General features: G+C 40.8%; 1 protein-coding gene across 3 annotated transcripts in view; it reads left to right on the forward strand.

Annotated features, from left to right (window-relative positions):
- The window catches only part of LOC105490813 (La ribonucleoprotein 4B), a 125,108-nt gene that overhangs the window by 41,781 nt on the left and 68,819 nt on the right, over positions 1–14,508 (forward strand). For all 3 annotated transcript variants that reach the window (XM_071070554.1, XM_011756726.3, XM_011756724.3), the window contains exons 2-3: positions 6,072–6,191; positions 7,328–7,387. In XM_071070554.1, the coding sequence (XP_070926655.1) occupies positions 6,111–6,191; positions 7,328–7,387 (141 nt within the window). In that variant the 5' untranslated portion in view covers positions 6,072–6,110. The remainder of the gene's footprint in view (positions 1–6,071; positions 6,192–7,327; positions 7,388–14,508) is intronic.

Raw genomic sequence — 14,508 nt, forward strand, 5'->3', positions numbered from 1 at the left:
TTGAATTTTTCCCTTTACAATCTAGAGATCTGCTTTTTGGCCATGCCAGGAGGCAATAATTGATATATTTTAAGTCTCAAAATATTTTAGGTCTCTTGAACCAGTAACAAAAAAATTTGTTATTTATTGAAACAGTTGTCAATGCTTGTATCATTCTTTAAATCTCATTCTAGATTCACACGTTAGGTAAGTTTTAAAAGCATTAAAATGATACATTATTAACTCTTTAAATGAGGTGACTATCAGTAATCCCTTCTGTTGGAAAACTTTATAAGCCTTTTTTGAAAAACTATCAGATTAGTAATTAAGAGATACATTGGTGTAAAGTTTACTTTTTTTAATAGATAGGATGCAGAGTGTTCAAATCAGGATCACTGTGTTGTGCTGAGACCGTGGCGTGGTTACTTTTTAAACCTTTTACTATAGAAAATTTCAAATGTACAAAGGTAGAGTAGTATAGTGAACGTCCTTCTCTCAGGTGGAAGAGTAACGATGAACCTCTGGGTCTCTGCCCCACATAGTACTTGGAGGGAAATTTCACACATTGTATTATTTTCCCTGTAAATATTTCAATACACATCTCTAAAAGACAGGGTTTCCTTTTTGTTAAACATAACCACAACATCATTATCACATCTAAGAAAATAGACTCATTTTTTAGTATTTTCAGTTGTCCTGTTACTGTTATTTCTCTGATTATCTTTTTTCTTTTTTAGTAGTTGGTTTGTTCCCTTTATCCAAGTAAAGCCATAGTCTGACTGACCAGCGTGTGTCTTACGTCCCTTTTTGTGTTGAAGAAGCCAGTTGTTCAGAAACTTCCCACTGCCTGGAATCCCTTGGTGGTTCCCTGGCTTTTGTATTTGCGGTTAGTTTGTAATAAGATTTAGGGTCATGGTAACATTTTGATTTTTGTTGTTGTTTTTTTTTTGCAAGACCACTTCATATATGGTATTGTTGGTATTTCCATCAGGAGGTATGTAAATTCCGATTGTCTAAAAAAAATACAAGTATTAAAGTGTTATTTTAATTGTTTTTTATTTTTCCTTTTGGCTATCATAAGAATCTTAAAAATCTGGAAGTTAATGTTGGTAAAAGCCTCTACAGCACCTTCCATGACTTGCCCATTGGATTGCTAAGCTATTAATACGTCTTTACTTTCTGGATTTCGTGGTTGTGTGAGAATGGATGTTTAATGACATATAGGTTTCTTTTGCAATGGAATCCATCTGTTCTTTTGTAGAAAACCACCTCAGGGAGTGGGAGCTACTCCCCCTGTGTGTTACTTCAACATCACCTAGAAGTATTTGCTCAAGTTTTTCAGAATCATCTGCATAGTTAAAAAAAAATAAAAATAACAATAAAAAGTTGAACTACAAAATTGCAAAATCACAGTGTGTTCCAAGGATTCTTCAGTGCATCTGAGGCCTGAGAGCCAAGGACCTAGAATCTCAGTCCAGATGTTCCCGAAATCTGTGTCTTCTAAAATTTAGTTACTCACATTTTGTTTTCAAGATCGTTTTGAGTCCTGATAGCATTTATACTAGTACTTAATATATTTCTTTAAATTGATTCACTCTTTTCTTGGTTTAATAAAGAGGTTGGTACTGCACAGACATAAAAAGAAGATAATATACATTAAAATGAAGGTACATCTGTTAAAATGTAACATTGTCATACGTCCCATATTTTGGAAAACAGCAACCTCTGGCCGGGCGCGGTGGCTCAAGCCTGTAATCCCAGCACTTTGGGAGGCCGAGACGGGCGGATCACGAGGTCAGGAGATCGAGACCATCCTGGCTAACACGGTGAAACCCCGTCTCTACTAAAAAATACAAAAAACTAGCCGGGCGCGGTGGCGGGCGCCTGTAGTCCCAACTACTCGGGAGGCTGAGGCAGGAGAATGGCGTGAACCCGGGAGGCGGAGCTTGCAGTGAGCTGAGATCCGGCCACTGCACTCCAGCCTGGGCGGCAGAGCGAGACTCCGTCTCAAAAAAAAAAAAAAAAAAAAAAAAAAAAGAAACATTTATTTCAAACATTTTTTCTGTGCTAGCTTACATTTCCAGCTCTGTTTGATAGCATTTAGATGTTTTTGTGATTGATGATACAGTTTACACAATTGGATGAGATTGCCTTTGATCATCAGATTATTTCATTAACAAGGTTTTTGAGAATTTATCACAAGCAGATTATGGTGAATAGGGAGCTCCACTATATCTTGAAAAACCTGTATGGCTACTTAGTAAGACAAAAATACGTACACTTTTAAAGGTATTTTTTTCTGACAGTCTGATGTATGTTTTCAGATGTATCTAAAAAGATACCTGGGTTAAATAAAAATATTTGTCTTGTTTGGGAAGCAGTGTAGCTTGCAGTGAAAAGAAATGCCTTGAAGTCAGGGATGTCTAGGAATCCTCAGGATACGGGATTGCTACAGTTATCCCTTCTGATCCTTTTGAGACAGAGTTTCACTCTGTCACTTAGGCTAGAGTATGCTTAGGGGTGATCTCGGCTCGCTGCAACCTCTGCCTCCTGGGTTCAAGTGATTCTCCTGCCTCAGCCTTCTGGGTAGCTGGGATTACAGGCACCTGCCACCACGCCTGGCTAATTTTTAGTAGAGATGGGGTTTCACCAGTTTGGCTAGGCTGGTCTCGAACTCCTGACCTCAGGTGATCTGCCCGCCTCAGCCTCCCAAAGTGGTGGTGATCCAGTTACTTCTTACGTTGTTTAGAAAAATTGAGTGAGATGTTATATGTGAAGGTTAGTGTCTAGACATTGGATTGAGTAAATGCTTCATGAAGAACCACTTCAAAAAACATCATTTCTTTCAGTGTCATTTCAACATTATGAGAAAGAAGTCAATTCCTAACCAGGACTACTGTCTGTGTGGAGTTTGCATGTTCTCTGCATGTCTATGTGTTTTTTTTAATGGGTATTCTAGTTTCCTCCCACATCCCAACGGTGTGCATGTTAGGTGGATATGCGTGTCTGCCTGGTCCCAGTCTGAGTGAGTGAGTGTGGGTATGTGTGTGAGTGGCCCTGTGATGGGATAGTGTCCTGTTGGGGCTGGTTCCCACCTTGCTCCTTGAGCTGCTGGGATAGGCTCTGGCCACCTATCATCCTGAACTGGAATAAGCAGGTTGGGAAATGAATGAATATAAATTATTGTGAAACAAAAATTCATAAAGTCTACTATAATAATATAAATGTACAACGAATAAAGTGCTCAGCGAGCCTGCCTTATTTGTCATCATTAGTTTGTTTTTTAACTGCTTGGTGGTACGAATATTCTTTTTATATTTTTATTTTTTGAGACAGAATCTTGTTCTGTCTCCCAGGATGGAGTGCAGTGGTGCCATCTCAGCTTACTGCAACCTCCACCTCCTGGGCTTGGGTGGTCCTCGTATTCCAGCCTCCCAAGGAGCTGGTACTACAGGCACATGCCACCACACCCGGCTAATTGTTGTATTTTGTGTTGAGATGGGTGTCGCCCTGTTGCCCATGCTGGTCTCCAACTCTTGGGCTCAAGCATTCTGCTTGCCTTAGCCTCCCAAAGTGCGGGATTACAAGCCTGAGCCACTGCGCCCTGCCATAATATTTTTACAGTTTTCACTTTGCAAGCATTTATTCCTTGGTTGGTTAAATCCAGTGGTGGTTACATCACCACTGTGACCACTGTCACTTTCTGACTCACCAGAAATTAGGTACATAATTGTCTTTCTTGTTAATCTTTTAAAAATGTGTGTGGCTCATATTTATTGCCATTTGAAAATGTTAGAAGGAGTTTTGGGTCTTTATTTAGAAGTTTGGTGGTATTTTTGTGACTGGAAGTATGCTGTAGGAACTTAACACTTGTTTGTGCCTGTGGTACAATTGATTTTGCTACACATCCTTTCACTTGAAGTCAGTTTCCAAGAACCTATTGATGATGTTAAGTGAGGACACTTAAATATATCTAAATTTAGCATTCATCAACAACTGTTTTCATTTCTGGAGTCCTATTAACTTTGTAATTTTCTGTGTGTGTGTGTGTGTGTGTGTGTGTGTGTGTGTGTGTGTGTGTTTTGAGACAATCTTGCTCTGTCACCCAGGCTGGAGTGCCGTGGTGGGGTGTGTGTGTGTGTGTGCGTGCGTGTGGTGTGTGTGTGTGTTTTGAGACAGTCTTGCTCTGTCACCCAGGCTGGAGTGCCGTGGTGTCATCTCAGCTCACTGCAACCTCTGCCTCTCTCAGATCCAAACAATTTAGTGTCTCAGCCTCCCGGGTAGCTGGGACTACAGGCATGGCCACCAGGCCCAGCTCATTTTTGTATTTTTAGTAGAGATGGGGTTTCGCCATGTTGGCCAGGCTGGTCTCGAGCTCCTGGCCTCAGGTGATCCACCTGCCTTGGCCTCCCAAAGTGCTGGGATTTATAGGTGTGAGCCACCACAACTGACCTTTTTTTTTTTTTAATTGTGTGTACATGAGGTGTTTTGATATACGTAGTGAAATGGTTACTAGAGTCCAGCCCATTAATATAGCCATTACTTCATGTAATTTTACCCTTCTTTTGTATTGCTAAAAGCACCTAGACTATACTCTCAGCAAGTTTCTGGTGTACAATACAGTATTACAGCTGCAGGCCTCGTGTTGTACATTAGATCTCCAGACTTACTCAGCCAAAATATCTGTAACTTGGTACCCATGACACGGATCTCTTCATATCCTCCCTACTTGCTAGCCCCCTGGTAGTCACCATTTTTTGTTTTGTTTTTTGTTTTGTTTTTGTGAGACGGAGTTTCACTCTTGTTGCCCAGACTGGAGTGCAATGGCACTGTCTCAGCTCACCGCAACCCCTGCCTCCTGATTTCCAGTGATTCTTCTGCCTCAGCCTCCCGAGTGGTTGGGATTACAGGCATGCACCACCACGTCCAGCTGATTTTGTATTTTTAGTGGAGACGGAGTTTCTCCATGTTGGTGAGGCAGGTCTCGAACTCCTGAGCTCAGGTGATCTGCCTGCCTCGGCCTCCCAGATTATGGGCTTAAGCCACCGTGCCTGGCAGTAGTCACCATTTTATTCTCTGTTTCTATGTATTTGACTTTTTAAGATAGTAGCTTTCACATATGAGTGAGATCATGCAGTATTTGTGTTTTTGTGCTGGCATGTTTCACTTGGCCAATATCCTTCAGATTAACTCATGTTAGAGCATACAATGGAGTTTCCTTCTTTTTAAAGGCTGAACAATATTTCATTCCATAGCATAGACAGACATATACACACATCACGATTTCTATATCCATTTGTCCGTTGATGGACAACGAGGTGGTTTCTGTGTCTTGACTATTGTGAATAATGCTGCAATCCCCATGGGGGTGCAGATATTCTTATGAGGTGGTGATTTCATTGCCTTCGGGTAAACACTCAGAAAGGATCATATGGTAGTTCTATTTTCAAATTTTTGAGCAACCTCCATACTGTTTTCATAATGGCTGCACCAATTTACATTCCCACCAACAGTGTGCAAAGGTTCTGTTTCTTCCATGCCCTGTTATCTCTTGTCTTACTGGTAGTAGTCATTCTGACATCGTGAGGTGAAATAGCATTGTGGTTTTATTCTGCATCTCCCTAATAATTAGTGATGCTGAGCACTTTTTCGTATTTCTATTGCCATTTTTCTGTTGTCTTGGGAAAAACTCCTATTCATGTCTTTGACCATTTTCTAATCAGGTTATTTATTTTTTGCTATCGAGTGGTGCAAGTTCCTTATGTATCTTGGCTATTAAGCCCTCAATTTTCTGTTTTTTTAAAAGACTTGAGTTTTCAGGCACAGATGGGTTTATTTGTGTCAGCACGTGGGTTTCCAAGTTTCCCGGTGTGGTCATCTTCACCAGAATGGTGTGAAGAAGAAACTTACTTATTTAAAAAATTAAGTTCACTTCTTGGTGAGTAAAGTATGCATATGGGCAGACTTCTTTAAACTTTTTTAAATTCAGAGGGATAAACGTGTGTGCTGGAAAACTCAAGGATTTTAATTTTATTTAAATAATCATACTGTGCCCTTCAAATGACCTGTTTAATGTCTTTGCCATTTTACAGCATCCTGAGGTTAGCATCACACTTCTCCCAGTGGAGCCCATGACTTCTGATCAGGACGCTAAGGTTGTGGCTGAACCGCAGACGCAGAGAGTCCAGGAGGGCAAGGACAGTGCTCATCTGGTGGGTGCTGTCGAATGGGGTGGTGGGGAGTCCATTGCTTTTGATAAAGGATTCTCTACTGGGGTTAGTAAGGGGCTCTGAACAGGAACACTGGCACATCTTAGGATCTGCATATGGATATTAGAGTCTTGTAGGGGAGAACAGGTTTCTTACCCATCTGAGGATCATGGCTGAGACCCCCGTAACAAAAGACAGATGAACAAGAGAAAAGCATACACGTGTATTTAGTAATAAGTTGTATGTGACATAGGAGCCTCCACAAAGGAAGAACCCAAGAAATAGGGAAAACTGTGTTTTTTTTTTTTTACGGAGTCTGATGCAGATGTTGACAGTGTGGAGAAGCATGATTGGACAGAAGGGATGTGACTTAGAGCTAATAAACTGGAGAAACTTAGCAAGGCTGGTGTGTTCAGGTTTTTCTTGACATCCCTGTGTGATATTCCTCCTGGTACAAAGCAGGGCCCCTCTGGAAGGGTCTTTAGGGGAGTGTTGGCTGTGTTATGGCCTGCTTCGAGGGAGAAGGGGTAAGGAGAATTCTTTCTAGTTTCCTTGGCCTGATTCTGCTGTTTCCTCAAATGTCAATGTGCCGTATTTTTGGGGGAGGAAGTCCTGAGCCCCATCAGTCTGAAAAATGTATAGGTAGCTTTGTAGAGGAAACTATAAGTAGTAGGTGATAACAAAAACAAAATTGTTATAACTCTAGATACTTAAAGCCATTTATTTTTTAAATCGAGGATATGTAGTGATTTGTAAATACTTTAATAACATTATAGTCACTATAGTAGGATGTACTTAAAGAGTTAGGATTTTAATATAAATTTTTTTGACTACTTTTGTTCATTTAAAAATTTTATGTCAAGCGGTAATATTTAAAGTTCCAAAATGGCTTTGAGAAAAGTAGCTTTTCTTAGTTTTCCCAAATGAAACTACAAAGAACTTTATCTATGATGTTCATTCAGAATTTAAAAATTTTAAGCCTCCTACCTTCTGAATATCTTATGAATTCACAAATTTGTCATGTAAAATGTGCATTTCTGAGTGGGTTTAGTTTGGCCCTATTACTGTGGTTTGAAGACATGTGTTGTTGTTGTTTTTTTAATGTTGTACTGATGTTGTCTTTGTTTTCAACTTTACAGATGAACGGTCCTATATCTCAAACCACTTCTCAGACAAGTTCCATCCCACCTTTGAGTCAGGTAATTTGATTTTGAGATTAATCACAGATTGTTTAATCACAGTCAAGGCTCAGAGATACTTCCTTAAGAAAAATGTTTATTGTAACAAAAATTAGAAAATGTAGATATTTCTCAAAAAGTTGTGGTCGGGGATCCATTCATCACCACACCCCATGGGTATAGTAACTGTCAATACTGTATGTCCTTACTAGCTTCTGTGTGTGTCTGTTTTGTGTGCAGTTCTGCAAACAACACCATACCATTTAGATGAATTTATTGTCAAATATTAATCACGAAATTTTTATTGTGTCGTTGATAATCTGTTGTATGTATATGATTAGCTTTCCGTTTTGGTAGCTTATGTTCCTTAAACCACACAGATTGAATAGTAAGCTTTTACTCAGAAAATTTGTTTCACGTTTTAGCTGTGGTTAATGAAAGAATAAGGAAGTAGAATTCATTGGTTTTTAAATTCTGCCTTTCATCATTTGCATATGCATATATAAAGTGCTTCAGAGAGCTACTACTCGAAATTCAGTTTGATGGAAGGATCTTATACATTGCATAAAATTTAAAAAGTAAAAATTTTTTATGTAAAAAATAAAAATTACAATAAATCTCATCTATTTCCCCCATTATAAGCAGTTCATGTAGGAATTAAAGGAGGAGTTGGATTGTTAAACTAGTTTTTTTTTTTCTCAGTTAGAGACGAGGTCTCACTGTGTGGCCCAGGCTAATCTTGAGCTTCTGAACTCAAAGTGATCCTCCCGCCTTGGCCACCCAAAGTGCTAGGATTACAGGCATGAGCCACCATACCCGGCCAGCTTTTAGCAAAGAAGAATTTTAAAAAAACAAAAGACACCTTCCAAATTATTATATTTTATAAATTTATTTTTTATGTAAAATTTTTGTGTATTCTGTTTTTACATTAATTTTTTTATTATTATTATTTTTTTGTGACAGTTTCCCTCTTGTTGCCAGGCTGCAGTGCAATAGCGTGATCTCAGTCACCGCAACGTCCGCCTCCCGGGCTCAAGGGATTCTCCTGCCTCAGCCTCCCGCGTAGCTGGGATTACAGGCATGTGCAATCACGTCTGGATAATTTTGTGTTTTTAGTAGAGATGGGGTTTCACCACGTTGGTCAGGCTGGTCTTGAACTCATGACCTCAAGTGATCCACCTGTCTCAGCCTCCCAAAAGTGTTGGGATTACAGGCATGAGCCACTGTGCTTGGTGCACATTGATTTTTTAAAAATGAATTTTATAATATTTTAAAGTCATTTTAAATCCAAACATAAGACCTTTGGTAGTCTAAGAAGAAAATTATATAAGACATAAATTAGATATCCCTTGAGTATGAATCTTTAAGGGAGTTAGTTTGTTTCAGCAAGTTCCGGTTCTCTCCATGGTTGACTTTCAGTCCAACATAATATTCAGACATCCACCTATTGCAGGCATTGCTATGAATGTTTTCTAATTAGCATTGTTCATAGTGCACCTACAGGCGTGGAGAGTTACGTGCTTCATAGTTGACCAGGAGTTTGCTTTGGTTTAGTGATTAGGTGGCAGGGCTCAGCCAGTTGTTATGATGAGCACGTGAATACATTTAGCAGTCAGGGTTGAGGAACCAGGCTATTTTCAGTTTAGCCGTTCCATTAAAGTTGAGTAGGAGGAGACTTGCAATAGAGATACCCAAAGAAATACCTGAATAATTCAGGAGCAGGTTTGCATTTATCCACTGGTACTATTTAGTTGCATTTATTATACAGCTTCCTGCCATCTCCAGAAAACTTACTGAGTTAGTAACTATTTACAGGTTTAGCCAAAGAATACAAAAAAGTGATCTTTATTAGACTGTAAGGATATGGTTTCCCTAAGATCGAGACCATCTTGGCTAACACGGTGAAACCCCGTCTCTACTAAAAATACAAAAAATTAGCTGGGCGTGGTGGCAGGCGCCTGTGGTCTCAGCTATTTGGGAGGCTGAGGCAGGAGAATGGCCTGAACCTGGGAGGCGGAGGTCGCAGTGAGCTGAGATCGTGCCACCACACTCCAGCCTGGGTGACAGAGTGAGACTCTGTCTCAGAAAAAAAAAAAAAAAAAAAGAATATGGTTTCCCTATTTAATATGAGAACAGTATATTATAATGAGTTACTTGATTGTCAGAATTACTCAAATTTGTGTACATGTGTTTTCTCCACTAAACTGTAAACTTCTGGTACTGTGTTCTGTTCATTAAAAAACAAAACTTTATTAAAGTGTAATTTACATTCTGTAAAATTCACCCATTTAAAGTATGCAGTTGAATTATATTTAGTAGATTTACTGAGTTCTGCAATCATCACCGTAATGTAGTCTTAGAACTTTTACATTACCCCAGTAACTCCCCAGTCCACTCCCAGGCCCACTTATAGTTAGGCCCTGTTTCTCACCCAGCGTTGGGCAGTCACAAACATGCTCTGTGTCTCTGCATTCTGTTCCCTTCTGTGGCCAGCTCAATGCGTTGTGTCTGGTAGGCAGGCAGGCAACTAGTACTGCCTGCATAAAATTTGTGTGTCCATCCATTCAACAAAACTGAGTGGAAGTGATAATGATGGCTAAGAATTTTCTGTGGAGAGGTTGTTCAGATGAGCGTGGGATACACATGCCTTCAAGGAACCCTAACACAGCATGCAAGGTTGCATGATCATATTGTGTGTGAGCCTTAGGTACACGATGAGCATACACCTGGAGGTGGGAGGCGCTGAGACATAGGTGAGTCTAGAAGAAGCACTCTTTATCTTGCCCCTAGTCAAGCAAGATCATTTTGAATGTTCTCACCTTGATGTAATAAGGATCTACTAATTTGAAGTATATTGTACTAATAGTTATGATTACAGTACTTTGCGTTAAGTTTCCCTGAGTTCCAGGCAGGGATAGTGATGAAACTCTCTAGTCCCTCAATATTTCAGAAACGTGAAGGAAACTAGGACGGGGAGTGGTCAGAGGGATGGAAGGAAAACCAGAGGACAGTGTGGGGTGGAGATAGAGGTAGAGAGGCTGACTCAAGTGAAGTGTAGTAAGGTACAAAGCGAGGGGTCATTTGTGACCTTAGCAAGAGTATTTTCCAGGACTGATAGGAGCAAAAGCCAGATTGCAGTGGGTGAGAGACAGGAGTGGTAGACACAACTCAAACGGTGACATTCCTCCTAAGATCTTGACTTTGAAGGTAAGGTGATAGATAGCGAGAAGGGATTGAAAGGATTTTGAGGGTATTTATGATGAAGAGTGACCACTGGCAGTGGGCCACTGCGATGGGTTCTCCTTGAGGAAGAAAAATCAACCACTTGCATTCAGCAACAGTATCATTTGGTTAAAGGGTCTTTACCTTCCCTGTTAGGGCCACAAACTTCATCTATAGCAAACGTCATTCTCGGCGGCTTTTTGCCCCTCCTGAAGCCCACTCAGGGACTCCAGTTCTTATTCCTGCGTGTGACCAGCCAAGCAGCTGCTTTTCCCCTGGAGACACTGCATCAGCCTGGAAACCATTTTCTGCTGGAATGATCCTGTTGTGTTTTATCATAAATCAACAGCAGGTTTGAGAGAGGAATGTGAGTGAATGATGATGTTTAAGGAACAAGTAATGTTAGATAGAAGTGTTTATGTTAAATTACTTCCTCAAAAGAAAAATGCAAAGTCACAGCAAGTCTTCTAATCATAGTGTGAAACTGGGAAGGTGAAATTGGAACTCTAACTCGTCCTCATACTAAACTCTATGTACAGTTCAGCAAATCATCTATATCAAAATGATTATTTATTTATTTATTTTTGAGACAGTCTCACTCTGTTACTCAAGCTGTCTAGAGTGCAGTGGTGTGATCTCTGCTCACTGCAGCCTCCGCCTCCAGGGGTCAAGTGATTCTTGTGCCTCAGCCTCCTGAGTAGCTGGAATTACAAGCATGCACCACCATGCTTGGCTAATTTTTGTATTTTTCGTAGAGATGGTGTTTTGCCATGTTGCCCAGGCTGGTCTCAAACTCTGGCCTCAAGTGATCTACCCACCTTGGCCTCCCAAGATGTTGGGATTACAGGCATGAGCCACTGCACCTGTCCCAGAATTTTCTTTTTTTAAAACTCCTTTACAGATGGTGATAACAAAAAACTTTCGTCCCTTCCTTTATCAGTTTTCAAAAAAACCACCTTTGCCTTTTGATGACACAGCTTCTGAATGAATATTAATTAGCAATCCCGATTAATTATTGCAGGCTTATATTTTAAATAAGAGTAGGCTTCGCAATCAGAAAGCTTGAATTTCTATGAAAATATCCAACTCCTATATTTATACATAAATGACACATGGCTGCTCTTGGCATGATATCTTGCAGGTTAAAGCTTTTGGCAGGTTGTTGCCACCTTGTCAGTCTGTTTTAAGAAAAGACTTGGGCCGGGTGCAGTGGCTCACGCCTGTAGTCCCAGCACTTTGGGAGGCCTAGGCGGGCAGATCACCTGAGGTCAGGAGTTCGAGACCAGCCTGACCAATATGATGAAACTCCGTCTCTACTAAAAATACAAAAATTAGCCGGGTGTGGTGGCGCATGCTTGTAATCCCAGCTACTCGGGAGGCTGAGACGGGAGAATCGCTTGAACCTGGAAGGCAGAGGTTGCAGTGAGCTGAGATAGCGCCATTGCACTCCAGCCTGGGCAGCAAGAGCGAAACTCTGTCTCAAAAAAGGAAAAGAAAAAAGAAAAGAAAAGACTTGACTGGGTGTAGTGGCTCACACCTATAAATCCTAGCACTTTGGGAGGCCAGGGTGGGAGGATTGCTTGAGCCCAATTCAAGACCCCATATCTACACAGAAAAAAAGAACAGGCATGGTGGTGCGTGCCTGCTGTATGAGCTATTCAGGAGGCTGATGGGGGAGAATTGCTTGAGCCCAGGAGGTCAAGGCTGCAGTGAGCTGTGATTGCATCACTGCACTCCAGCCTAGGTGACAGAGGAAGACACTGTCTCTAAGAAAATAAAATAAAAACAAAAGACCTCAGAACTTTCCTTAAGGATGTTGGTACAGTTTCCTGTCTTAGAAATACGTTTGTTACTATGTTAGGAAGTGTAAAGCTGCCTTTACTTCAGAATGATTTAGTGACAAAACAATCCTTTTACCCCCAGAGTGTACGCACGGTTCTTGGTCTCCTGCTAACTTCCGAGAACTTGCCCCAGGATGGAGGATACTCTGACCAGATGCCCTCTTTTGCTCTTAGAATATATTCGTGCTGAGACGGAGTAGATCCTTTTTAATGTAGGATATTTCTTTTTGATGACATAGTATTGTAGCATTTTGATTGTAGCATTTTGGCCATTGACAGAAGGAATGCTTTCTATAACACATACCCCTGATCTTTTTAGCTCCAAGGCATATTTAAAAATAGAGGGATTTCTTCATTCCCTATTTGGCTCACTATTCTTAGTTTTATCCTTGTGTAAATGAGTTCCATGCTGCTAAAACTTCTTTTGTTGTGGGAGTGTGACAGATGTAATAGTAGTCTTTCAAGGCGCTGGGATCAGTAAAAACATCTCTCGACTTAGAACATTTTGTAATTTCTTTTTAAAAAAATTAGTAATTTTACTGCTTAGTATTTGCATCATTTAGAATATGACAAATAGTTTTTTTGCAAACTCTTTTTCATTTTGGGATTCAGTTTAATTGCTATTAAGGCATTTTGTTCAATAGTAGATTTATAAATCAACTTTGTGTGGCAGTACCATGCAAACAGTTGTACTGAGAGAATAGTCAAATCCCTGGGAGGAAGCGGCAGATGCGTCGGAGTCCGCTGCCTGGCAGCTGGCTGCCTTCATAGGCCCTGGTGTCCTTACATATGTATGGGAATACAACACACACAGCTATGTGCACAGATCATAAAAGTACAACTCAGTGTATTTCTGCAAAATAAACACATGTAGGTAATCCACTGCCAAGATCCTGAAACAGCCCTGTGAGTTTTGGCAGCAATTTGAAGACGTGTCGTGATTATAGAAATTGCGAAAATAGGAGAAATGTGTATCTTCAAATTAGGGAACTTGTGTGTATGAGATACTTGAATCACGCAGTGGTGTCAAAGTTTCTGAGATGGTCAGGCTGCTTCAGTCTTTGTTTGGACTTCTCATCTCATGAAGCCCGTGCTTCTCACCTGGGCAGCTGTAGTCACTCCTCACTGGTGTCCCCAACCCACCCTTCCTTTCTAACACAGTGGCCAGAGGATCCCTTCGAGAAGGCCAAGTCAGAACCTGCCACTCCTGTGCTCAGCATCACAGTCAGCCTGAGTCCTGGCAGGGCCCTTCACAGTCTGGCACCTGTCCTTTCTGACTCTGCTGGCCACTGGCTCTCCCCTGGCACACTGCTCCAGCCCCAGTGGGCTCTTGACCCTTGACCATTCCAGCATCACCTTACCGCAGGGCTCTCTGCCTCAGCTGGTCCTGGCATGTCCCTTTCCCAGAAGTGTTTGAGGCTTGTTCTCTTACCTTTCTCAGTCTCAGCCTCACCTTCTCAGCGAGTCCTGTCTATCCACATCCATCTCCTCACTTCTGGCTTGCCTCAGACCCTTTACGTGTAGCAGTTAGTACCTTCTAACAATGTTAGGTATTTGTTAGATTTAATGTTTGTCTCCCTGGACTAGAATGCAAGCTCCATCAAAGCTGGGGTTTGGTTTTGTTCATTGATGTATCCCAGTGTCTTCCTGACAGGTAGGTGCTCCATGAATGTCTCCAGTATAAAAGAATGTATCACATGTGGTGGTAATCACTGCAGATTGTCATGGCTCTTACTGTGTACTCTGCTAACACTTCAGTTTACTCATTAATTCCTGTTAGCCCTACACCTTTCTTACCCCTAGTTACTGTTTTCCTCATTTTACAAATGAGGAAACTGAGGCACAAAGCCGTTTAAGTAATTTATCTCCAAGATTACTGAACTAAAAAGTGGTAGAACCAGGATTTGGACCCAGGCAATCTGGCTTCGGAGTCTAAACTCAAGAGGAAATACTTTGTATTTGGCACTGTTATTTCGTTTAAAAAGATAAACAAGAAGGAAATAATTTAAAACACCCAGCTCTTTCAGCCATCTGAAAGGCTTTTCAGAATTGTTTGTTTTGTTTAGTTTAGTTTGTTTT

Source organism: Macaca nemestrina, chromosome 9 (genome assembly GCF_043159975.1).
Source record: "Macaca nemestrina isolate mMacNem1 chromosome 9, mMacNem.hap1, whole genome shotgun sequence".
In the NCBI taxonomy this organism is placed as follows: Eukaryota; Metazoa; Chordata; class Mammalia; order Primates; family Cercopithecidae; genus Macaca; species Macaca nemestrina.